This window comes from Podarcis melisellensis, assembly GCF_964234715.1.
Source record: "Podarcis melisellensis genome assembly, chromosome: 6".
Classification (NCBI taxonomy): domain Eukaryota; kingdom Metazoa; phylum Chordata; class Lepidosauria; order Squamata; family Lacertidae; genus Podarcis; species Podarcis melisellensis.
This window is the reverse complement of record NC_138538.1, coordinates 13,798,265-13,824,961: the sequence shown is the minus strand read 5'-3', so window position 1 is coordinate 13,824,961 and position 26,697 is coordinate 13,798,265. Positions and strand designations below refer to the sequence as shown.

Here is a 26,697-nt window from a genome sequence, read left to right as displayed (position 1 = left end):
CCGCCTCTCCTGGTATGCCCCACGGAGGACCTTATGGTCTGCAAATAATAATATCTTGGAGGTCCCGGGTCTTAAGGAGATTAGACTGGCCTCGACCAGGGCCAAGGCATTTTTGGCTGTGGCCCCAGCCTGGTGGAACACGCTGTCACAAGAGACCAGGGCCCTGCAGGATTTGACATCTTTCCACAGGGCCTGCAAGACGGAGCTGTTCTGCCAGGCCTTTGGTCGTGGTGTAGTCTCCCCCTCTTCTCCTTGATTTGTCCCCGTGTCAGTTTCAGTTTATTGGTTAGTTTTTCTAATAAGGCTTTTTCCCATACTACAGTGGTACCTCTGGTTGCAAATGGATCCGGCTGTCTTCTAGCCATTCCCAAAAGTGCTGCTAACTGGGTCCTCCAAGAATTAGATGAGCACATGGCTTGTGCCAGTAATAACCCATAAACATGACATGCAGATAGAAGTAATGAGAAAAAGTACCCCCACCCCCAAATCCAATAAAATCCAAGGTTGGATTACTGCAATGTGCTTTACATTTGGCTTTACATGCAGAACACCGTTGATTCCATATTACACCTCTGCTAAGGTAGTTGCATTCATTGCCAATAGGCAGTGAGTTCCACAGATCTCAGAGGTGTGCTTAGTATGTCCTAGAAACCAGGCTTTTGGTATAGTAGCTTCAGCCCTCTAGAATCAATTACCAGCTTAAATTAGACAATAATAATATAATAATAATTATACCCCGCCCATCTGGCTGGGTTTCCCCAGCCACTCTGGACGACTTCCATAGAAACCAAAAAACACTAAAATATCACACATTCAAAACTTCCCTGAACAGGGCTGCCTTAAGATGTCTTCTGAATGTCAGGTAGTTGTTTATCGCTTTGACATCTGATGGGAGGGTGTTCCACAGGGCGGGCGCCATTACCAAGAAGGCCCTCTGCCTGGTTCCCTGTAGCTTTGCTTCTCGCAATGAGGGAACCGCCAGAAGGCCCTTGGTGCTGGACCTCAGCGTCCGGGCAGAACGATAGAGGTGAAGACGCTCCTTCAGGTATACTGGGCCGAGGCCGTTTAGGGCTTTAAAGGTCAACACCAGCACTTCGAATTGTGCTCGGAAACGTACTGGGAGCCAATGCAGGTCTTTCAAGACCGGTGTTATGTGGTCTCGGCGGCCGCCCCCAGTCACCAGTCTAGCTGTAGACTGGTAGACAAGTACCTACTGGTTTGTTTGCGACCCAATCATTTTATGGAATGTCAGTTGCACAATTCTATAAATCATTTTATTGCTCTTAACTTTATAATTCACTCTACTGTACAGCACTTTGGTAGCATTGGGTGGTGAAGCAGTTTATAAACCTGCATTAAAAACATACAAACACACACAGGAATGGAAGTGTCATCCATTAATTGTGTGTTTGAGAAGGGCGGTGTTAACTTACAGAGGCAACCATCACTTACACAAACAAACAAACAAAAACTGAACAATTTGAGTCCATGCTGCACTTCTTCGCAAAGAAACATTCGATGATGCTCAGACCAGGTGCTTCTCAGCAAGTGATCAAAGCCCCTCCACTGGATCTTAGACTCGGAATCAAGGTTCCACTTTATCCACCGATTTGACCTTGATAGCAGCGAGCTGAGCACTTGCGCCTGCCCGCAGCTTCCACTGGTACCGAAAGAGCCTCCGCTCGCATTCCTTCTGCCCCCACAGGCGGGCCAGCATCACAGCATTTTGGCCATCATTGTCTTCATCGCTAATCTTGGCCCCGTAGCTAAGAAGCAGGTCAATGCAGTCGCAGTGGCCGGAGGTGACGGCAACGTGGAGGGCTGTTCTACCCAGCGGCGTTTTATATGCCAAATCAGCACCTGGAGAGGGGGAAGCAGACAAAACAAGGGATCTAAGAGACCAGAGTTTAACATATCAAAAAACCTTTTGTAAGACAATACAGTACAGTCATACTTCAGGTTACAGGTGCTTCATGTTGTGTTTCTATAGGTTGCAGGCCGCCAAAACCTGGAAGTATCAGAACGGATTACTTCCTGGTTTCGGCGGTCACGCATGCGCAGAAGCACTAAATTGCGCTTTGCACATGCGCAGAAGTGCTGAATTGCAACCCACGCATGTGCAGATGCGCAGACACAGGTTGCAAACGCTGCAAGTTGCAAACGTGCATCCCACATGGATCACGTTCGCAACCCAAGCGTCCACTGTAAACTCTTTAACCCTCTAATGCAGTGGTCTTCAACCAGTGTGCCCTGGCACCCTGGGGTGCCTTGAATGATAGTCAGGGGTGCCGTGGGCAGCACTGGCCTCTGTCCCTCTTCCCTCCCCTCCCTCCTCTGATGCCCTCTTGCGTCTCTGCCTCCCAAAGGCTTGTGTGGCTTTGTTGCAGCAGCCCCAGCTATGAGCTCCCCAGGCAAATGGTGCCTCTGGGGCTGGCCAGGGGGTGCTGGTTGCCAGGAGCTGAGGCGGCCTCAGAGTAAACAAGCAAGTGGGTGAGGGAGCCCAGCCAGACAGTCCACCAGCCCTTGCTGTTGGGAACACATGGAAAAGTGGGAGGCTGGGCAGGGAGACAGGCACATAGCTGTCAACCGTCCCTTATTTGGCGGGAAACTCCCTTATCCCAGCACCGTGTCCCGCTGCTATCCCTTACTGATGATGTCCCTTAAATTTCCCGGGTTTCATGCTCGCCCGGCTCAGGAGGGAAGCAGCGGCTCGGGGTCCTCTGCCGTGAGAGAGAGCGCGCGCTGGCGCCGTCGTCCTGGCACGAGGAGTTCCATCAGCCCTTCCCCGCCCAAAGGAGGGGGGAGGGAGAGAGACTCTCGCCCACGCAGCCCGCAAGTCTGGAGGCGCAGCGGTGGTGGCAGCTGAGGAGGCAGCCTGAGGGAGGAGGAAGAGGAGGAGATGGGGAGGGACGCAGAAGGGCAGCGCTTCAGCGGGTGCCAAGGCATCACAACCACTTTATGCTGGATTAACAGCATCTGCCAATCCTACCAATGTATGTAACTCTTTACAATAGCAAAATCCCTTATTTTGGCTGCTTATCCCTTATTTTCGAGGCTGCTGGTCCCTTATTTTAAAATCTGTAAGTTGACAGCGATGGACAGGCATCCTACTGACCTTGCTTGTGGTTGCTGTGTGCAAGGCCTGCCAAAGGGGAGCGCCAAAGGGGAGCGGCTGGGGAAACCCAGCCAGATGGGCAGGGTATAAATAAATTGTTGTTGTTTTTGTTCTGCCATGCAGGCCTGGCAGTGCCCACTGCTGCCATTGCTGCCTCCCAAGTTGTGTAAGGTGCAGGCTTCACATTCACCTCAGCTTCAGGATTTGTCCTTCCAGTGAGCACTCAGGGCTGATTTCCTTCAGAACGGATAGGTTTGGTCTTCCTGCAGTCCATGGGACTCAAGAGCCAGTGTGGTGTAGTGGTTAAGAGCGGTAGTCTCATATTCTGGGGAACCGGGTTTGCGTCTCCGCTCCTCCACATGCAGCTGCTGGGCATCCTCATCAAATTTGCAGATGACACCAAACTGGGAGGGGTGGCTAACACCCCAGAGGACAGGATCACACTTCAAAACGACCTTGACAGATTAGAGAACTGGGCCAAAACAAACAAGATGAATTTTAACAGGGAGAAATGTAAAGTATTGCACTTGGGCAAAAAAAATGAGAGGCACAAATACAAGATGGGTGACACCTGGCTTGAGAGCAGTACATGTGAAAAGGATCTAGGAGTCTTGATTGACCACAAACTTGACTTGAGCCAACAGTGTGACGCGGCAGCTAAAAAAGCCAATGCAATTCTGGGCTGCATCAATAGGAGTATAGCATCTAGATCAAGGGAAGTAATAGTGCCACTGTATTCTGCTCTGGTCAGACCTCACCTGGAGTACTGTGTCCAGTTCTGGGCACCACAGTTCAAGAAGGACACTGACAAACTGGAACGTGTCCAGAGGAGGGCAACCAAAATGGTCAAAGGCCTGGAAATGATGCCTTATGAGGAACGGCTAAGGGAGCTGGGCATGTTTAGCCTGGAGAAGAGGAGGTTAAGGGGTGATATGATAGCCATGTTCAAATATATAAAAGGATGTCGCATAGAGGAGGGAGAAAGGTTGTTTTCTGCTGCTCCAGAGAAGCGGACACGGAGCAATGGATCCAAACTACAAGAAAGAAGATTCCACCTAAACATTAGGAAGAACTTCCTGACAGTAAGAGCTGTTCGACAGTGGAATTTGCTGCCAAGGAGTGTGGTGGAGTCTCCTTCTTTGGAGGTCTTTAAGCAGAGGCTTGACAACCATATGTCAGGAGTGCTCTGATGGTGTTTCCTGCTTGGCAGGGGGTTGGACTCGATGGCCCTTGTGGTCTCTTCCAACTCTATGATTCTATGATTCTATTACCTTGGGCCAGTCACACTTCTTTGAAGTCTCTCAGCCCCACTCACCTCACAGAGTGTTTGTTGTGGGGGAGGAAGGGAAAGGAGAATGTCAGCCGCTTTGAGACTCCTTAAAGGGAGTGAAAGGCGGGATATCAAATCCAAACTCTTCTTCTTCTTCTTCTTCTTCTTCTTCTTCTTCTTCTTCTTCTTCTTCTTCTTCTTCTTCTTCTTCTTCTTCTTCTTCTGTCTCCTCCAGCACCATAATTCAAAAGCATCGATTCTTCGCCGATCAGCCTTCTTTATGGTCCAGCTCTTACTTCCATACATCGCTACTGGGAAAACCATAGCTTTAACTATACGGACCTTTGTCGGCAAGGTGATGTCTCTGCTTTTTAAGATGCTGTCTAGGTTTGTCATTGGTTTTCTCCTAAGAAGCAGGAGTCTTTTAATTTCGTGACTGCTGTCACCATCTGCAGTCATCATGGAGCCCAAGAAAGCAAAATACCTCACTGCCTCCATTTCTTCCCCTTCTATTTGCCAGGAGGTGATGGGACCAGTGGCCATGGTCTTAGTTTTTTTGATGTTGCACTTCAGACCATATTTTGCACTCTCCTCTTTCACCCTCATTAAAAGGTTCTTTAATTCCTCCTCACTTTCTGCCATCAAGGTTGTGTCATCTGCATATCTGAGGTTGTTGATATTTCTTCCAGCAATCTTAATTCCTGCTTGGGATTCATCCAGCCCAGCCTTTCGCATGATGACGTCTGCATATAAGTTAAATAAGCAGGGGGACAATATACAGCCTTGTCGTATTCCTTTCCCAATTTTGAACCAATCAGTTGTTTCATATCCAGTTCTAACTGTAGCTTCTTTTCCCACATAGAGATTTCTCAGGAGACAGATGAGATGATCAGGCACTCCCATTTCTTTAAGAACTTTCAATAGTTTGCTGTGGTCGACACAGTCAAAGGCTTTTGCATAGTCAATGAAGCAGAAGTAGATGTCTTTCTGGAACTCACTAGCTTTCTCCATAATCCAGCGCATGTTTGCAATTTGGTCTCTGGTTCCTCTGCCCCTTCGAAATCCAGCTTGCACTTCTGGGAGTTCTCAGTCCACATACAGCTTAAGCCTGCCTTGTGGAATTTTAACCATAACCTTGCAAGTGTGTGAAATGACTGCAATTGTGTGATAGTTGGAGCATTCTTTGGTGGGAAAGCCATGTGTTATATGACGACCAGCTCACCATATCATTTTAGGCAAATTAACCTATTGGACTAATGCTCTGTGATCAAATTGTATGTAATAGTTTTCTTCTGACCACTAAGGATGACCAGCTGGGCTGAAACACATCTGGTCTTGGACAAATTTTGGTTATATTGGTCATATAATGGTTTTGATCAAGTTTCAGCTCAGCAGACAAGTCCATTTGTTATTATACTATCTTTGTAATTTTATCCATTTTGAGCCTGGTTTTTACGTTGGACTGAGACTTGCAATATTGAAAACATCAGCCTTAGACATCTACAAGGGCCCCTTCAGAATATAGGGATGCTACCATTTTGAATCAGGAAATCCACTGCATCCAAACGACCCCTGCGTGCATTGATAAATAAAGCCACAAAGGTTCGGTGTTCTAACCATTCGCTCCTCTCTGCTGGTCCCAGGGATGTGGAATAGGCCGTGGAAAATGTGGAAGACATTGAACCTCCTGCAACAACAATCTGGCAATGGAAGACACAAAACAAGTATTGACTCATTATTTAAACAGACTTGGAGGAAACCTATTGCACACTGTGAACGAATCCCAAGCTGTTGGAAAGGCAGTGGAAGATGGGGAACATTTTCCCTGTTTATCTAGTCAGCGGGTTTGCGGCATCGCCTTCCATTTGGCTTCTGGACTTCTCTGCCAGACTCGTCATTATGTGAGGATTGAATCATTGTGGGAAGGGCAATGCAGAAAATAAGCTGATATGCTAGAAATGTTAGGGTTGCCATATCTCCCCTTTTCCCAGGACACATCCTTTCTCTCATGGGTATGAGAGTCGTCATAGCGATCCATAGTTCAAAGTAGAAGTTTGCAAATGTGTCCTCTTTTTTCGCTCTTCAGAATATGGCAACCCTAATATCAACCCCAAATACATGTGGATTAGCAGACAAAGGCTATTCAATGCAGGCTTCCTCAACCTCGGCCCTCCAGATGTTTTGAGACTACAATTCCCATCATCCCTGACCACTGGTCCTACTAGCTAGGGATCATGGGAGTTGTAGGCCAAAAACATCTGGAGGGCTGAGGTTGAGGAAGCCTGATTTAATGTGAATGTGAAGGTTGGATGGTTTCAAGGAGACAGAGATATTGTTAGGGTACGGTATTTATTCATTCAGAGCCCAAATTTCCCAGGGCAGCTTATATAGAGAGTTCAAATTATTATTATTATTATTATTATTATTATTATTATTATTATTATTATTATTATTATTAACAGCACCCATCTTGCTGGGTTTCCCCAGCCACTCTGGGTGGCTCCCAACAGTATTAATGATAATAATAATAATAAAGCGATAAAACAACAGACATTAAAAACTACCCTAGAGGGATGCCTTCAGATGTCTTCTAAAAGTCAGATAGCTGTTTATTTCCTTGACATCAGATGGGAGGGTGTTCCAGAGGGTGGGCGCCACTACCAAGAAGGCCCTCTGCCTGTAACCTCACTTCTAGGAGTGAGAGAACGGCCAGAAGGCCCTCGGAGCTGGACCTCAGTATCTGGGCTGAACGATGGGGGTGGAGACGCTCCTTCAGATATACTGGGCCGAGGCCATTTAGGGCTTTAAAGGTCAGCACCAACACTTTGAATTGTGTTCGGAAGCGTACTGGGAGCCAATGAAGATCTTTCAGTGTTATGTGGTCCCGGCAGCTACTCCCAAACTGGTATTGAACTCAGTTATCTGATTCTTTTTTGGCGTTCTCTCCCAGCAGTGATGTACTGGGCTAGGGATGAAGCTCCTTTGTTTATTTCACAGCAGGGATAATGATGTCACTGTTTGCTGTTTGCCAATCCCACTGCAGGCCAAAGAAGTTTGGCTCAGAAGGCAATTCATCCAATAAAGCGGGAGAGACCAACTACATAAACCAAGCATGGCTAAGGGTTAAACTGCAGCCCTTGTTCTGAAACATTTCAATATCCTTTTATTTACTATGGCAACTGAGCACAACACAAAACAGCGAGCAAACCTTCAAGTCCAAACAGAACACTCCATCAGCACTCAGTCAGTAGAGCAGGACGCTCCTAATCTCAGGGTCAGGGGTTCGAGCAGCCATGTTAAGGAAAAAGGTTCCTGCATTGCAGGGGGTTGGACCAGATGACCCTCGTGGTCCCTTCCAACTCTACAATTCTATGATTCTATGTTAAGAAAGTTGTGAAGGGGTAGGGGGAAAGCAGCCTGGCTATTGATGCCGTAAGTAAAAAAATCATTTTTCCCTATATAGTCTCAGCAGGGGTCAACAATGACAGACTGTTGCACTCATCAAGATGGGGATGGGCAGCAGCAAGGTTGGGGAGCTACAGGTTGGCAATGGAGAAGGGCCTTTTTTGCAGTGGCTCCCTGTTTGTGGAATGCTCTTCTCAGGGAGCTTCAGCTGGTGCCTTCATTATACATCTTTAGGTGTCAGGCAAAAACATTCCTTTTCAACCAGGCCTTTGGCTGACTACATCAGATACCCTTTTAATAATAATAATAATAATAATAATAATAATAATAATAATAATAAATTTTATTTATATCCCGCCCTCCCCAGCCGAAGCCAGGCTCAGGGAGGCTAACAATAATAAAATAGTACAACATTTTAAATCATTTCATTATAAAAGTAATTCAAATCAAATTGATGGCAACCATTGGGCCAAAGTTCTGTGAAGATTGCCAAAGGAGGAAGTCAGACTGTGCCCTGACCAAAGGCCTGGTGGGACAGCTCTGTCTTGCAGGCCCTGCGGAAAGATATCAAGTCCCGCAGGGCCCTAGTCTCTTGTGGCAGAGCGTTCCACCAGATCGGAGCCACAGCCGAAAAAGCCCTGGCTGTAGTCGAGGACAGCCTAACCTCTCTGTGGCCTGGGACCTTCAGGATGTTTTTGTTTGAAGACCGTAAGTTCTTCAAAATGTGTTTTAGGAGGGTTAAGGGGTTATTGGTTTGATATTGTTCCTGTTTTATCAGACTTGGCAAAATATTAAGCTAAAGCAAGCTATGCAGTGCCAATTTTAACTTCACGCAGTAAGCAAAATGGTGACCCTGAACAAAGTAAGTAAAGATTCTCTCTCTTATGCATCTAATAATAATAATGCCTTTATTGTCATTGTACAACCTGTGAGAAAAGTGTGAGTATAGGAAGTTATAGAAATGCCACTACCCTTTAAGGAAAGGAGCCAAACTGGTGCTGCCTGATGCAAACAAGCACCAAGGTAGTATCTCTAGATTATTATGTGGCTGCTTTTAATGTCTCAAGCAACTAGTTGCTTTAACAAGGTGCCAGAAGTATCAAGCTTTTCCTGTTTCTGCTAAGCACTTTGTGATTTTGAGATCTTGTGTTGTGTTCAAAGTGTACTTTGGTACTAGGCAGAGGATGTATGTCAAAAATGCACATATATCCTCTGACTTTTTGACACGGTAAAACATTAGAAGGCTGATTGCCGAAGAATTGATGCTTTTGAATTATGGTGCTGGAGGAGACTATTGAGAGTCCCGTGGACTGCAAGAAGATCAAACCTCTCCTTTCTGAAGGAAATCAGCCCTGAGTGCTCACTGGAAGGACAGATCCTGAAGCTGAGGCTCCAATACTTTGGCCACCTCATGAGAAGAGAAGACTTCCTGGAAAAGACCCTGATGCTGGGAAAGAGATGCACAAGGAGAAGGGGACGACAGAGGACGAGATGGTTGGACAGTGTTCTCGAAGCTACCATCATGAGTTTGACCAAACTGAGGGAGGTAGTGGAAGACAGGAGTGCCTTGCGTGCTCTGGTCCATGGGGTCACGAAGAGTCGGACATGACTAAACAACAATAACAACAACAACAAAACATTTGTGCAAAAAGAGAAACTGAGAAGGGAAACAGCAGCAGTGTGCGACATGGGGACAACATTAACATCCCCTCTCTTACTATGGAAACATTGATTTCCTCAACATAAAGACACCCTCAAACTCACAAATCACCCGCTGCAGTTTCTGTGTAAGGAATCCACCCCCCTTTAGAAAAGAAAAGAAAACCAACCTTTTTGTTGTTTCCTGTCACAGCAGCAGTCACCAATTGCCCCCAGGAGTCTTCTGGCCATATTCGCATAGTGATGGTTCCTCCAGGAATAATGTCATTATCCTTGAACATAGAGTGGTCACTAAGATCCACTGTGGGAGGAGATAATATGAAAAACTTCAGAAGGTTGCAAGGCAAAAGATGACGATCGAGATGTGAAAAGGAAGGTTGAAAGACCAAGATCAATTTGGGGGAGGGGGAGCAAACATCAGTCCACTTGAAGGTCTCAGGGTGACTTGAAAGGCAATGACATTTACCATAACAGCTCTATTTTAGGGCGTGAATTGATGGTTTCTCCCTAGTCCCTACACTTAACACACAAAATAATTTCCTGTAATATGCACAGGGATCACCTGTGCCTCCACAAAGCAGCCATTTACAAGCCAGCCCTGACTTTTGAGCCATCTATACACAGCCCAGGGTAATCCGGGTATCTCGTAGAAAGGCAATTAATTGTCATCATCGTGTTTGTTTGCTTTTTAATCAAAACATTGAAGCAACCAAGAGAAAACAAAGAAGGCTGTCTCCAGTGTTGTGCACTTAAGTGCTAGACATGGATCTGGGAGACCAAGGTTCAAATCATAGAATTTGTAGGGTTGGAAAGGACCCTGAGAGTCCAAACCCCTTGCAATGCAGAAATATGCAACTGTCCCATACAGGGATTCAACCAGCAACCTCGGCATCAGCATCAGCACCAGCACATCAGCTCTAACCAACTGTCATGCAACTCATTGAGTGATGTTGGGCCAGTTATTGCCTATAGGTCTACCTTATCTCACAGGATTGGTTTTGTATGGGTAAAGGGAGGGGGCAGGGATAGAGGGAACAGTGTATACCATCATGGGTTAATAATAATAATAATAATAATAATAATAATTATTATTATTATTATTATTATTATTATTATTATTATTATTATTTATTTATTATTTATACCCATCCCATCTGGCTGGGCTTCCCAGCCACTCTGGGTGGCTTCCAAAAAAATATTAAAATACTGTAATACATTACACAGTAAAAGCTTCCCTAAGCAGGGCTGCCTTCAGATATCTTCTAAAACTCTGGTACAGTGGTACCTCGCAAGACGAATGCCTCGCAAGACGGAAAACTCGCAAGAAGAAAGAGTTTTCCTTTTTTGAGGCGCTTCGCCAGACGAATTTCCCTATGGGCTTGCTTCGCAAGAAGAAAGCCCATAGGGAAATCTCCGGGGACCTCTTTTAAAATGCTGGCGGTCGGGAGCAAAGACTTTCGCCCACCACCAGCCTTCAGAAGAGGTCCTGGACCTCTTCTGAAGGTCGGCGGGGGGCAAAAGTCTTTGCACCCCCCCCGCCTGCCTTCCCAGGACAGCGGAGACTTCTCTCCTGTCCCGGGCGATCTTAAAATGCTGGCGGGCGGCAGCAAAGCCTTCGCTGCCGCCCGCCAGCATTTTAAAATCGCCCTGGGACAGCGGAGGCTTTGCTGCCGCCCGCCAGCATTTTAAAATCGCCCTGGGACAGCGGAGGCTTCGCTGCCGCCCGCCAGCATTTTAAAATCGCCCCGGGACAGCGGAGACTTCGCTGCCGCCCGCCAGCATTTTAAGATCACCCCGGGACAGCGGAGGCTTCGCTGCCGCCCGCCAGCATTTTAAAATCGCCCCGGGACAGCGGAGAAGTCTCCGCTGTCCCGGGGGCTTTTAAAATGCTGGCGGGCGGCAGCAAAGCCCTCCTGTCCCTGGAGCTTGCGGGGCGGGAGGTGGGGAGAAGGGCTTTTCTTCCCACCGCCAGCCTTCAGAACAGCCTTCTAAAGGCTGGCGGTGGGAAGAAAAGCCCTTGTCCCCCCCCCCAGCCTTCAGAAGAGGTCGGGGGACAGACTGTCCCCGGACCTGGTCTGAAGGCGGTTTCCATAGGAACGCATTGATTGATTTTCAGTGCATTCCTATGGGAAACCGTGCTTCACAAGACAAAAAACTCGCAAGAAGAAAAAACTCGCGGAACGAATTAATTTCGTCTTGCGAGGTACCACTGTAGTTGTTGTTCTCTTTGACATCTGGTGGGAGAGCGTTCCACAGGGAGGGCGCCACTACTGAGAAGGCCCTCTGCCTGGTTCCCTGTAACTTGTTGGCAGAACGGTGGGATATAAAGGTTTTAATTTATTTTTAAAATGGATTTTTAAAGCTAGAATTCTGGCCAAACTTTAAAGCAGTTCACGACAAGGGTCTCTGCAGGAACAGCCAAATCTTTTTGATTGTTCTAGATTCTGACCACATTCTTTCAACCCTGTCTTCAAACCCATATGGGCTAGGGTTTTCTATGATTACTTAATGGCAGCAGAGATTACCAGCATGAAAATTCTGTGTCTTGTACCATAATATCCTTTTTCTCATGAACATTTGTTTCTTGGTCAAATAATGACTTGCTTAGTAAACTAACCCACCCATGTACAGTTAAACTATCTCAAAATGATAAGATTTAGGGAGGTAGAACTGTAAATGTTGTATTGGATCAACTGCTAAACAGTCTACAAATTCACGTAACGTATTTTATAACAGTTATTAAAAGCAAACAGCTAATGATGACTCCTTAAGCAACTAAACAAAAAATATTTCATGTTATGACAACCAATATTCCTATATGAAAAAAAGACTTCGCTGCTTCTCGGCTCCATTTGCCAAACATTACGGAACAATGTAGTGTGACAGAATTGCCACCTGCAAGATGAAAAGAAGCTAAAAACCGACACTAAAGGTTATTAATTCAGGTTCCTTGAGGCTGAAAAAATACACTTCACAGTTTGTGGGCATTGCCTGCACAAATCTTAGAAGCCAAAAAGGTGCAACTGAATAAAATTTTCAGTGATTAAGGATAGGGCTTCGGTATCTTTGCCCCTCTCAAAACTAGAAGAACCAGAATTATACAAAGTAGGGAATTGTGCTAAATGAAATTATGTATATTGGTATAATTAATACAATTCAGCTTTCCTTAGCACAGAATTTGGATTGCTTGTGTCCATAATGACACTTTAATCACAGAATATACACAGCCCAGGCTGTGTATATGTGGCATATAAAATCATATAGTCATGAATGTTACAATACTTGAAGCTGGCAATAAACAGGTAACCATCAATACAGAGTCACCTCTTGAAACTACAGTGGTACCTCGGGTTGTACCTCGGGTTAAGTACTTAATTCGTTTCGGAGGTCCGTTCTTAACCTGAAACTGTTCTTAACCTGAAGCACCACTTTAACTAATGGGGCCTCCTGCTGCCGCCGCACTGCCGGAGCCCGATTTCTGTTCTTATCCTGAAGCAAAGTTCTTAACCTGAAGCACTATTTCTGGGTAAGCGGAGTCTGTAACCTGAAGCGTATGTAACCCGAGGTACCACTGTATCCAGTTTTGGATGCCGACTCCCAGCTTAGCTGGTCTAACTCTGAAAGGTGGATTCATTTCCCGTAACACTTTTGCTGATTGTAGAAGAGGGAACTCACCTCTATCCAGGTAGTGGAGGCGTTGGAAATTCACAGGGATCCCAGCTAAGAGCTCCAGACGGTTCTTCAGATTTCTTATGGTTAAGTCGCGGTGACACTCGGGCACCGTATAGACCTCATCAGCCTCCACCAGATGCAACTTGATGTTAAAATATCGGATCAGGGGAGACTGAAAGTCCCCTGGACGTAATGACCTATGCCGTGAGATGCCGCCACGAGAAGCCCCCACTCTGAGCGAGGAAGTGCTCACTGGCTTTTTTTTCTTGGCCGGCATTCTTTGAACCACTCATCAGATTGTTGCTATCTGAACCTCTAGGACATCAAAGCAATGATGTCATGACACAGGACAATGCATGGCTGGCAGATCACCAGGGCACAGCCAGTGTGATGTCATGTTGCAGCTAGGACACACCTTTGACAACTTGCAATTGGAACTCCCGGAAGATAATAGACACTTAAATCTCCTTTCCTTCACTATGTATCCCCCACAGCTGGGAAACATAAGATATTAGGTGTCAGGGACGGTGCTGAGGAGGGCTGCACAGATGAGGAATGGCGGGAGTAGCCCCCTCCCTTGGATCAGGATCCTGAATCTTCCCAGGAGCAGTGGGACAGTATAGATTTGGAACAGTGGTTCGCAGAGGGACATAGTTCAGAAGACAAACGTTGGGAATGCCCTGGGTGGTGAACAGCTAGAACTGGGAGAAAGAGAGTTAATAGATTCTGTATCACTGGAGAGCCTACATCTGCCCAGCCCAAGGTCACGATGAGCAAATAAGGTGGCAGCACAGAAAGCAAAGTGGTTGCGAGATCAGGTTGCAAGACGAGGAAGTGACGAGGGTGACTAGCGGGGGGAGTAGGTGTAAACCTTAATTAGGAGCACCTTTACTCCAAGAATGGACTCTCTGTTCTTTTGCTGTCATCATTAAAACAATTTTTGCTTTGTTCTGCTTATCCACGGCCAAAGGGAGAGAGGAAGATGTTTCCCCGAAGCCTGACATTATGGGGTGCCTGACATATTTTGAAGGTAGCCCTATTAAATTGCTTAGAAGGGTTTGCTATGTTATGGTGCAAGTCAACAAAAGAAAGAGAAGTTTGGGAAAACAGTCATTGGATTTATTGAGATAAATATGAATAAAAAGTTACATAGATTCTATGTTTTGACAAAATCAGCGGCACTTCCAGAGTGTCTTCATCTATTCTGGGTCCTAAACATCACCTTTTACAGACATACAACTGCCACTTGGGCAGGATTCCAGGAGGCGCCAAATTTATAACCACATACAGCAGATAACAGCAGGTTTGATTTTGAGGCAAAATGGCTAGCGTGCTTTGGATTACAATATTTCAGTATTGCACCACTTATATTTTTCGCATCCCTTATCTAAAAGCAAAATCCTTGCAACATTTGTGCGAGAGGGATGGCAACTTTTGCTCCTTGCGAGGTCCACCAAATTCCTTTTTACATAATTTAAAACAGAGTGAATGAATATGTTACTCCACAGCATATGTCCATCTGCCCAGAGAGTGATCTATAAGGTGCTGTCATCATGCACAAATTACATTGGGGAGCAAGTCAAGAACTGTTGCTTCCCCCTTTTCAGTCATTTCAGTTGTTTATGCAGAAGCGACAAACAAGCCACTGTGAAATGAATGGAGGTTGTGACAGTGAAGTTCTTTGCTACTCTCACCTATTGCCAATAAGAAATGGAATGCAAAACACACAAAATCGGAAGGGGGGAGGGTTTCAATGTTGGAAAGGTGAGGTGAGAGAGGGAAAAGTCAAAAATAACTGCCCAGAATTCTCTCTCCTCAAGTGCATGCAACTCTACATTTTCAAACACCATTAAAAAAAAACAATTTAAGAACAAAAATCCCATTTTAAAAATGGTCAAAACTCCTGGATTTAGAAAAAAGGTGCTATTTTTTAATGAAAATTTTGATTTGTTGCTTCTGCAAAATTAAGTTTAACAGCCTACTCATGCATAAGTGAAACTAACTAAACAATACCTTCATGAAAACTACTCCAACTTTCTAAAGACACATGGATACTTAGGTTATTTAGTTAGGCTAGTGTAGCAAAGGGTACCTATCAATCTAAATCTAACAACATGGCAGCCCAAACTGGATTATTTTAATGTCCAAACAGCAGACCATATACAATTCTTTTCAAACATTTCTATATACACTTAAAAAAAGATGATCAGTGCTGAAAAAAATTTAACGACCTGTTATGGTCAACAAAACTAAAAACTGGTTAGAACAATTTTAGAAAAATCTGAACTGTTAAAAAATACTTGTATGTTAGCTTTAGAAAAAGATATTAAGACTACAAAAAAAACTGACATTTTGCTGAAAAACTGCAGTCATAAAAATCATTTGCATTGAAGAGGCATTTTGTTTTAAACATATTAAAACATTTAAGTGTAGAACCACCTTGCAGAATTCACAGAGTTTAAACGTTTTGTACTGAAATAGCAAGGACACATTTCTAAAAGCATTTTAGGATCTTGCAAAGCAAAACGCTATTATAAACGTTAAACACTGTATTGCAATCTGGAGCACAATATTTCATAGTATTATGTCCAGAATTCAGTAGGCAATTGTGGCAAATTAAACCATAAAATAAACAAATTGAGAAACATACCAGGAAGCAAGCTGACAATTCTGACAGTACAACCACTTAATGAAGCAAAGTTATTTGAGAGACCATAGTTATGCCCTATCTTGATACCAGACAAATGCTAAACGGAAAATATTTACTTGCTGCTAAATGTGATTTGTCAGATACCTTTAAAAAGAGATTCAGTTATGCTTAGCCAAAGGTTACAGTGCTTCCTGTGAGGTTTTCTGCATTTAAATTCCAAACAGCACAATCTTATATCTTATCTACTTGGAAGTAATTATCACAAAGATCTGTGGTACTTACTTCCAAGTTGCGTTTATGTATAATTGCGCTGTGAGGCTTGCATATTCAAGTAAAGAAAACTTGAAGAGGATACTATTTCATAAGACTCTACTGCAGAACTTTTCTACTTATGGTCAAATCATAAATAAATATTAAATTCCAGCAGCAATCACTCCCCTGAATATTCCCTGGTGAAGACCTATAACATAGACATAATTTGCTTCTGTACATACAGTATAATCTGGGTTTCTGGACTCCACAGTCCCTAGAGAAGTTGTTTATTATGTATTTAAAGATTATATTTTCATGGGTATCCAAAGAGGAAACTCATGAGAATGGGCCTACAGTTGGGAACACAATGTGAATCAGCTTGTTGGTGTCATTAATTTTCCAGGACTCTTGCATATAGTATATGAACTATGCAATGTTCAGATTGCTCTGATCCCCCTCCGTTTTTCCTTTCCCATTTATATTTCCACTGATTTATATCCCTTCCAAGACAATGTCACTCAAATTAGAGTTTACAACCGTAAGCCAGAATTAGTGGGAAATCCAGAGAGGTCTGTGGGCACATGCAACATGATTCCACAGGGAGACAGAGAGGTTTTGGGTTTCCTTCTAGAGGTGGTCCCCCACACCAAATGGAATGCTGCTCCTAATCTTCAGAACAATCTTTTTGAGAAGGATGCAGTTGGAAGGAGGTGGTTGAAAAGCGCCCCCGTGGGAAGAGAAGGTCACGCACAGCTCTCTGGGCAGGACACATTTTGTACCAAACTTTCCACCGATCTTTGGGAGGAGGGGGGGAAGCAACTCTCAAGACCCAAAGTAGAGAAACCCAGATTCCCAGATCTCTGACCTTGCACTCATAAACAAGCAAAAGCTTTTGTGTGGTTCTCCAGACTTTTGAACAAATTCCAATCATAGCCCAGGATTGAAGGCCCAACAGTCTATATCCGCAAGCCTCAAACCACTTACTTTGGAGTAGGCCAAACGAATACTTTATCAGAAAAAGATTGAGAGATAACTGCAAGAATGAAGAAAAGCTACCACTATGAAAAGAATCTCTCTCTCTCTCTCTCTCTCTCTCTCTCTCTCTCTCTCTCTCTCTCACACACACACACACACACACATAGTGACATACTCACAAACACAGAAGAACCAAAAAATGCTACAATTCACAAAAGTGAAGCCCTCTGTTGTTTTTTAAAAATGTCACCTCCACCCAGGGGGAATGAAAATTTACTTTTGCTCTAATAAAACAACTGTGCTGTTTGTTTTTTAAAAAAAATGGCTTACAGATATGGATTCAAGTTTTCCGAACTCTTTGCCAACATTCTGGATGAATTTATATAATAAAATGTGATGCCATTAGCAATGCAACAGTGAGTGTCCATTACAACAAAACGGGTGAAACTCCACATTTTCTATGTTCACTGACTATATAGCTCTGTGCACCACTCTGAACTGGAAGCCAAGTGATTAGCCTTCCCTTGTCTTTGAGTCACCATGTTCAAAAGGCATATTCCTGTTATCTGGGGTGACGATGAAGCAATGAACGTGTACAACTTCACACAAGCAATACATAAATACTTTCTGTAGAGAGGAGTGTCCCTGCCCACATCCTTGAAAGGCAAAAAACCAAAAGCTGAATGATTTGTGGGCATTCCATATCAGTATTGCCATTCTGTAGATAAAAGGTCAATGTGTTCCTCATTTAAATGACGGTATTAAGAACAAGCCCTTTTCCCTTCGGTTACATTGGTTGCTTGATGCAGTCCTTCCTCCAGGTTCGTTGCCAAAGCAGCAACCTGTTAGCTGAGTCATCATTTTGTGGTCCACACGGACAAATGAAGTTAATTTTGCTTCTCAAGTGAAGTAATGTGCATATTATTGTGTTTTGGTTTGATGGTGGCAAAAAAGGAAACATCCTGGTCCCTGTCCGCCTGCAGAACTAGGACAGTCTCTTCAACGGCTTCAAGGTGAGGGTTGCCAACACTTCTAAAATATACTAGAATAGGGGAGTGAAAGAGAACATTTTAGTCTGAGCCACATTGTTTAGCACTTAGCTGTTCATTTATTCTTTTTCCGAAATCTTTTAACACACTCTCTTGTCCAGATGAGCCCACAAGGGATTTTACAGTAACTTAAAACAAACAAAAACACACAAATTATAAAAAAACAAGAGTCAATAAAAAGTAGATACAAAAATTTAAAATTACTAACAGTGCCAACCATACTCAGAAGCAAGTCCCCTCAATTTCAATGGGACTTGCTTCCAGGTGAATGGGTACAAGATTGCAGCCTAAAACCATGTACAGCAAGGGAAGGAAACACAACAGTGACAAAAGTCTGGAGAAACAAATGAAGAAATTACAGCTTGCTGAAAGGCCATTAAGGAAAAGGCCAAATGGGATCCACTCGGGAAACTGGACTAGACTAGGAGGATATTCAGTCTGACTTAGCAGGGTTCTCCTTATGATGATATCTCAATTTGCAGTGGGTTTTCTGGAACACCAGAACCAGGAAGACACAAGTCCAACTGATTAATTCAGGGGTCAAAGCTGTGAACCACAGTAGGATGTATGTGTTTGGTGAGTAACCATCTCTATAAAGGCCTTTGTTGAAAAGGAATGAACAATTGAAATGCTCAAGTTTTTCAGATTACAATACAATTGTAATCCGAAACAAGTAGCAAAAAACAGCACTATTACTTAACTATGGAGATCACACTGCTATAAAACAGTTTATGTGTAGAAGGAATTAGCATACCTTTCTCCAACAATGTTTGCCTCAGAGCTTTAGCAAGCAGAACCCTTACATTTGGCACGGGATCGGAAGCCAGACTTAGAAGGCTGGGTAACAAGTGTTCAACAAAATGGTCAGCAGGCATGCACTCCTCTTCAACGACTGCCTGCAAGAGAAACCCATCACACATAAATGCTAAAACACCAAGCATCATTTTCAATAAAAGCAATAATCAAGGGGTGGCATCTGCTGTGCACTAAGTAAGTAGCTTAGGAAAGCCACAAATTCTTTCAGCTTCCATCTGCAAAAAGGAGATAATAATAATGTCTTACAGGATTAAGAACAAAAAGAGTTTTCGAGGAGGTCCAAAAGGATCTCTCCAAACTGGACGAATGAGTAGTAAAGTGGAAAGTGTAATTCAGTGTAAGCAAACATAAAGCTTACACCGGGGCAAAAATGCCTAATTTCACATAAGCATCAATGAAGTCTAAACTGGCAGTGACTGGCTAGGAAGAAGACCTTGGCATCATGGTGGAGAGCTTGGAAAAAAATGACAATTCAGTGTGCTGCATTTGTGAAAAAGCGATCACTAGGAAAGGGACTGAAAATAAAACTGCCAATACTGCAAACAGTTCTAATCAGCACACCTCAAAAAAACAAAACAAAAGCCAATGTAGGGCTGGAAAAGGTTCTGAAAATGGTACCCAAGATGATTCAAGCGGATGGAGCAACTCCATCACAAGCAACGATTGCAATATTTGCAGCTTTTTAGTTAAGAAAAGGGGAGCTCACTAGAGGTGTACAAAGTACCGCATGGGGCAAAGTAACAGCACAGAAAAGTTCTTCTCCTTCTCATATAAGTCCTAGAACCCAAAGTTATCCAACTGAAACTCTGTGTTGAAAGATTCAGGACAGACTAAAGAAGTGCTTCTTCACACAGTGCATAGTTATATGATGGAATTTGTTACTCCGAGATGTAGCAATGGCTACCAAATTAGATGGCTTTAAAATGTGACCAGACAAATTCACAGAAGATGAAGCTAGCAATGGATACTTGCCAGCATGGCTGTGTCCTACTTCCTGTAGTGGAGGTGACAGGTCTCCGAACACCAATTGCTAGGGGACAAAGTGTGTTTTTGGTCTTCCCTTAGGGATCTGGTTGGCCACTGTGAAAATAATGTGCTAGACTGCATGGGTGTTTGGTCCGATCTTATGATTACAAGAGGATAATGTTTTCAAGGCTCTTGGAACACCCTAAAGAGGGTACTTGAATGCAAAGTGTTTATTAATAAGAAGTATTCTCAACATCCCTCTCCAAGGGGGCACCTCAGTTTCCCTCGTGGTACAGTTTTAAGCAGCAATATAGGCCCTGATACATCAGAGCACCTAAGTAAATGGTATCAAAGCAGGTGAGAAAAGTGGAGAAAGGGGGGGTATTGTGTAGTAGTTAAGTGGGATGGCAGAACCTCCACTGAGAGTCTTGATAGGACTTGCTGCCAATGGATTTGAGAAGTCTTTTGCTGGTTTTAATTGGGTTCTCTCAGTCATGAGTGGTGCCCCTCTGAATAGGAACCATTCAAACTAAATCCTTTATCATTAAGAACCCCAAAGTGCCTTAGTATCTATCCAAACAGGCACAAATTTAAAAGGCAGAAGATTCCATTACATCAATTCAAGATTATACATGTTCCTCCTGTAGATGTTCATGTCATAACTCCTATCCCTTTCTTACTTCACACAACTCAAGAGTAGCATGCACACAGTTTCCCAGGTAGTCTTCCATCCAGTTAGCTTCCATGCCCTGCTTAGCTTCAGCAGTATAACTGTGTGAAGGCAATTCTGTTCTTTATTCACACCCTAGTCATGAAAGAAAGAAAGAAAATCTCACCTGGCAGATGAAGGCAAATGCTTGTCTTCCAACCCACTTGGAACAATGGCGGAACCTCACAATCAACTCATTAATGAAATTTAAACCCAGAGAGTTTGCACTGTTTGCATAAAATTTCTGTAATATTGCCACAACCTGGCGGGGAAAAAAAAAAACAAAGGAAAGAATCAGGTCATGAATAGTAACAACTAAAGGTGGCAATGCTGGTGCAACAAATGCCTAAACGTTTTCCATATTTGTCCCTTAATAGTAATTGTTTTAGTCTTTAAATACACAGGACAAATCACAGGAAGATTATAGTGAAAATTAGGGCAGCAAGAAAAAATATATATGTTAAAGCAGTCTTGTAAAACAAAATATAACATGTATAGCAAATGTAAAGGTAAAGGTAAAGGTACCCCTGCCCGTACGGGCCAGTCTTGCCAGACTCTAGGGTTGTGCACTCATCTCACTCTAGAGGCCGGGAGCCAGCGCTGTCCGGAGACACTTCCGGGTCACGTGACCAGCGTGACAAGTTGCATCTGGCGAGCCAGCACAGCACACGGAATGCCATTTACCTTCCCGTTAGTAAGCGGTCCCTATTTATCTACTTGCACCCGGGGGTGCTTTCGAACTGCTAGGTTGACAGGCGCTGGGACCGAGCGACGGGAGCGCACCCCGCCGCGGGGATTCGAACCGCCGACCTTTCGATCGGCAATTCCTAGGCACTGAGGCTTTTACCCACAGCGCCACCCGCGTCTCTATAGCAAATGTAGACACAGGGAAAGTGCAAAAAGCCTACCAGCTTGAAGGAGATCCACCTGACTTCAGAAACTTTATCTGAACAGAGTGTTAGTGCAATATGCCGCAAGTAGTCATATACGTCATTGGGGTTATAGAGCTCCAGTATCAAAATGAGTTGCCTAAAATAAAAGAGAAATAATAATTTACAATGCTGTCTTATTGGTCAAAGAATCATAGAATTGTAGAGTTGAAAGGGACCCTGGGGGTCAGCTGCTCCAACCCCTGCAATGCAGGAATCTCAATGCCATCCAAAATCATACCAGACCCTGCTTAGCTTTGCAAATGTGCTAGCAGTTTTATTGCTGCGCCACTAGGATGGCCATTCTATCGTCTTGCTCAAGAGGGGGTTTCGGGTGACTAACAATGCCTGGTAATTTATTTAGCAAAAAAATCTAAGTAGTTTACAAAACATCTGAGAAGTTTACACACAAAAAACCCCAAAATAAAAGCAATAAAAAACACCAAGTTATTTTAAAAACAATTAAAACCAGCTGTAAACTAGAGAGATTAAAACACGTCAACATCAACATGTCTGGATATGCTTGCCTAAACAAAAATGCTTCAAGCAGGCATCAAAAAGCATACAGTGAAGGTACCTGCCTGTTGTGAAAGTGTCGGTTGGGCCACACCAAAAGAACAATTTCATACAAGTGCACAACGAGTGCTGTGTGGCATCTGTAATGGTGCCAGTTCCACAAATCAAAGCTGTCAAGTGAGCACATATGGGGTAAGGGGATCCTGTAAATAAGCTCTTAAGGGCTATATACAGCAACAATAACGACTTGAACTTGGCCCAGTAATAAATTGGAAACCAGTGCAGATCTCTGAGAAGAGGTGTTATATGCTGGCAGGGTCTCACACCTATCAGCAAATGTGCTGCAATGTTTAGAACATCAGCGAATTATGAAAGCAAAGTACAAACTACTACCACTGTCTTATTAGACACTTTATATTTTGGAATCCACACAGCCAATATTACAACCATAATAAGAAATGTCAACGGATATACTTGTCGCTTAGAACTGAGAACCTTGTACTGAAATTACAAGGTTCTACACTAGATGTCAGTGTTATTACACAGAATGATCGGCTGCATAGATTTATAGTCCTGCTTTTAAGTGGCCCTTGCTATAATTCAAAGCCAAATGGAAACCACTAAATAGCAAATACATACAAAACCAAAACTAGTTTCACTTACTCTGCAAGCTCATAACGAAACCGCCAATTCCTGCTGTTATCCGTAACCACAAATTCTTGTAGCTGGTAAAGGTACTCACGTCTTTTGTCAGCATGAAGCAACTACCCCCGCAAAACAAAATCCAAAATGAATTAACACTTCACAACTGAACCTATTAGCAACTGAGCATGAAGAGTAGTAGACCATATTCAATATTAATCTAGCACAATTCTGAAGCGTTAAACATTTCTTTCCTAAGAACAACTTTTCCTCATTCAGGTTAAATGCTAGTCTGCTGTAGAGTTTAGTGCTGGATCAGGACTGGACTTTAGACTCTGCTCTGCCATGAAGCTAACCTGTTGACCTTGGGTTTGTCAGCTCAGACGTAACTTCATGAATAAACAACAGTGAGCATCAGACACGTGAGCTTCCACAATTTGATCCCAGTTTGTTCTTACTAAACAAGCCACAGTTCCCTAAGCTGTGATGTAATGAAGAACTGTGGCTTTCTTGAAATATGAAGCATAAGCTTCCAATCTCCTCCTCTGGAACATGAAAGAAGAAGAAAGAGAAGGAAGCCCACAAACCCAAGGCCGACAAGGGCTGCTCTTGCAGTAGGAAACCATGGCTTCCAATTACGGCGGAACCAGACCTCAACCTAAGCTACTAAGCAGGGCTCTTAGGATAAAATGGAGAGAGAGAAAACCACGCCCAATGCCCTGAGGTATGTAACTACCCTAACAGAAGGACAATAATATAACAAAGAAATAAATCTCAGTAGTAATTTGTTTCTGACAATGGAAGTATCCCATTTCATTCATTATTAATTCCAAAGGTTCAAGTAGTCAAAACATTTGCAGATATTTCAATTAGGGAGCAGATCCTGATAATGCTGACCAGTAATTATTGTTTCACATAACTTCAACTTCTTTATGCAATGTGTTAATGATTTTAAGACCAATTTAAACATTACAGTCCCTGTACAGTGGCTGCCTAAGCCATTCACCAGTATCAGTGCAGCACAATACTTAAAAGCAAGGCCTATGTATGCACACTATCTACACACCAGGGTCACCTTTGCATTGGACATATATAGCATTTGCAGTTAGATTTTACAGAGGTTTGGGCTGGTACACAGACTTAGGGGGCCTTCAGTCATAGAATGCTATCAGTGGGACTTCTCTAAGTATGATTAACAATGGCCACTATGAAAGTGCAGATTGGGAAATTTATTTTCTGGTGGTGGTGGTGGTGAAAATGTTTATGAATTAGTTATATATTTTTTCCCCTTTCAGAAATTTAACATCTGGGCTCTCTATTCACTTGGTACATCCATTTTTGACACTTCTTCAACCATATGAAGCAATATGTAACAATGCAGATATGGACCGCACACCAACACAATGGGTTGCTATCCAATGCTGTGATAGCAGATTTCTGCTCAAGGAACCGGACTTTACTTTCCTCTCCTTCCTCCTGCAGCCCTTATGCACTCCCTAAATCAGCCCTGGAAGATCCCCCAATCCTCTGGAGCAGATTTTGAAGGTGCAGTTGGAGAGTGAGGAGTTAACATGAAGTTAATCTTCAGAAATGAAACAGTTTTTTTCTCTTTTTTGGCTTTTCCATGTCCCTCTCTAGACCAGGGGCATGCGTCTAAGAAAAATATAGCTGAAACAGAGCAAACATGAACGACTTAGCTCCATCTACCTTAAGGAAGTCATAAAGATGTTTAAGGATTCCAATTCGCACTTCATCCAGATCTTTTAAGAAGCCGTTGAAAATAGGCACTAGATCCGCTGCTGTTAACTGATCTCCCAAAATAACAGCCAGCTCGTGAATAGAGAAAGCGAGTGTCCGACGCACCTTCCACTGTAAACAGTTAACAAAAATGGAAAACAAGACTGAATTCTGCTGAGCAAATAAAGCAAATTTAAAAGAGCTATCAAACCACGAGGGCAAACAAGCACAGAACAGTAGCTTTTTCTAAAGGTCCCTTCTCTGTCTTGTCCTTCCAGTTTCCTTAATTGATTGTGCCAGATTCTAACTTCATTCTTGGTCTTTGAACGCAACAGGGTCCAGGAGGATAACAGGATTAATTAGCTATAATGCCCACTGCTTCCCTCTGGAAATAGAACTTTTTGCATGAAGACAGTAAAAAGCTGTGCTTTCTGGGAAGCTTTGCAAGAAGCAAAAACTTCCTTAGTCTCATTCCATTCCATAAAGTTATACCTCTGTAGAATTATTCGCCAACCTTCCACCTCAAGGTGGAAACGATTAGGGCCCCAAATACCACTAGCATTGCATCTGCCAGGAATATCATTTCTTAACTCGAAAAGAATTTGAGAGGGAGGGACATATATAGCAAGTTTAATTAAAAACATAATAACCTGACTCATGCAGACACTGTATGTCATATAGATTGTTTCATTTTATCTTAAGCTACACAGAGTTCATGGAAAGCAAATGGGACATTTTACTTTTAAGCATAAAAATGAACTTTGTTCTTGGCTGCATTGTGCATATGCGCACCTCTCGATATTGGCTAGGAAAGATGCTCTCTTCAACCTGCTATCCTGACAGCCTGAAGCTGGATTAGTTAAAATGAACTGTAATCTTATTATGGGCCAGTGAGGAAAGCAAGCACTTTATGGAATTTGAAAGGTTTAAGTTGTATGAAGCTTCTCTTTCTCCCAGTCCTTGTAGCTGATGGGAACTTTTGGGGGTCCGTTAGGCAAACTAGCATAGACGAATGTGCACTAAATATCTCATGCTCCTTACAAATCTGACACATACACCTGTAAAACATGCGGCGTTAAGTGATACTTGACTGCCATGTGCTTTACCTGTACATCTGATGCCAGGGTCTCGTAGGTGTCTTTCAAACAATGCCAGTTCTGCCTACCAAGTGTTAAGGCCACACCAGGAAGGCTGTACGCACAGTGTTTTGCAATTTCTGTATCAACAGTCTGTGCTCGAGCAGGGTCAGTCATAGATAAGTACTGGTCCAATAAAGGCTGAGGTATGATATCCTGGAGATAAAAAAAAGTAAATTATTGATGATAATAATAAATTAAACCAGAGAAAGAATGTGTCAGCACTGAAAGACATCTGTTCACGTATAGCGTTCCGTCTCCCCGCTCCAGATGGCAACTGCACAGTGGAAACAAGCACGTGCAAAACAGCAGCAGTTACAGAATACACAGCAGGCCAAACTTTGTCAGCTCTATCATGGGAAATAGTTCATACACATGAAGTTCAGACGGATATGAGTTACAAATTACAGGTGAAAATAGCAATTTGTGTGCATTATTAAATTCTATAGAAAATTTGTTTGTATATTTTAACTATGCAAATTATACCCATAATAAACCTGATTTAGGGCCTTGGTCACATGTTACTTTCTGAAGGTGGTGAATGAGACAGAGCAGGAAGAAAGCAGGACATGGGTACCTGTCCAAGAACGGTCCACGCTCATAACCAGGCTGAGAAAAGAAGGTCTGATCAGCCTTTAAGCCTATATTCATTGCAGTTCACAAAAAAAGATTATACTTCAGATTCTGTCAGAACCAAAATACTAAGGCTGGCTTCTAGACATTGGTCTAAAATGTTTAATTTATGGGAGATGAACTTCCCTATAGCACATCATTAAGAAATAGTTGAAACAACCTGTAATTTTGATTTCTCTTCTTCATGAAGTGGATCATTCTTTTCTGCCTCTAAAGCTTTGCTGTCCCCACTGTGTTGCTCTTCTGAGTCCTGTAAAAGTGCATAATATGCATTTATGGAAAGAACAAAACAGTATCTGGGGCACCGCATTAAAATTCAGTACAACACGAACAGTGAACATCTATGTAAAAATTGAATCCATGCTGCAGTGCTATAAAATGTAATCAAAACTATGCTAAGCCATACAAAGATGTAAGCACAGAGAAAAGGTTCTATATTCATAGGAGACTTCAAAGGTGCCATGACACCCATGGGGTTGTCTTGGTTTGTTATTAGCCCAGTGAGTCTAGCCCAGTGGTCTCACAGCAGCAGTTCCTCACTGGAGACCTATGCAATCCATGGATTC

The 26,697-nt window shown here is 43.3% G+C and overlaps 2 protein-coding genes across 3 annotated transcripts in view; both read right to left on the bottom strand.

Moving 5' to 3' along the window:
- Nucleotides 1-1,252: 1,252 nt before the first annotated feature.
- On the bottom strand, nucleotides 1,253-14,042 carry ANKRD60 (ankyrin repeat domain 60). The gene is made up of 4 exons (XM_081917275.1): nucleotides 13,125-14,042; nucleotides 9,620-9,750; nucleotides 5,920-6,085; nucleotides 1,253-1,860 (listed from the first exon to the last, which is right to left on the bottom strand). Exons 1-4 carry the CDS (start codon nucleotides 13,396-13,398, stop codon nucleotides 1,586-1,588), a joined length of 846 nt encoding a protein of 281 aa, XP_081773401.1. The 5' UTR covers nucleotides 13,399-14,042; the 3' UTR covers nucleotides 1,253-1,585.
- Nucleotides 14,043-17,302: 3,260 nt separating this feature from the next.
- The window catches only part of LOC309372797 (serine/threonine-protein phosphatase 4 regulatory subunit 1-like), a 35,068-nt gene continuing 25,673 nt past the window's right edge, over nucleotides 17,303-26,697 (bottom strand). For both annotated transcript variants that reach the window (XM_081916731.1, XM_081916732.1), the window contains 8 exons: nucleotides 26,292-26,381; nucleotides 25,469-25,654; nucleotides 24,333-24,494; nucleotides 22,647-22,747; nucleotides 21,447-21,567; nucleotides 20,666-20,800; nucleotides 18,802-18,943; nucleotides 17,303-18,040 (listed from right to left, as the gene is read on the bottom strand). In XM_081916731.1, coding sequence (XP_081772857.1) covers nucleotides 17,886-18,040; nucleotides 18,802-18,943; nucleotides 20,666-20,800; nucleotides 21,447-21,567; nucleotides 22,647-22,747; nucleotides 24,333-24,494; nucleotides 25,469-25,654; nucleotides 26,292-26,381 — 1,092 coding nt within the window. In that variant the 3' untranslated portion in view covers nucleotides 17,303-17,885. The remainder of the gene's footprint in view (nucleotides 18,041-18,801; nucleotides 18,944-20,665; nucleotides 20,801-21,446; nucleotides 21,568-22,646; nucleotides 22,748-24,332; nucleotides 24,495-25,468; nucleotides 25,655-26,291; nucleotides 26,382-26,697) is intronic.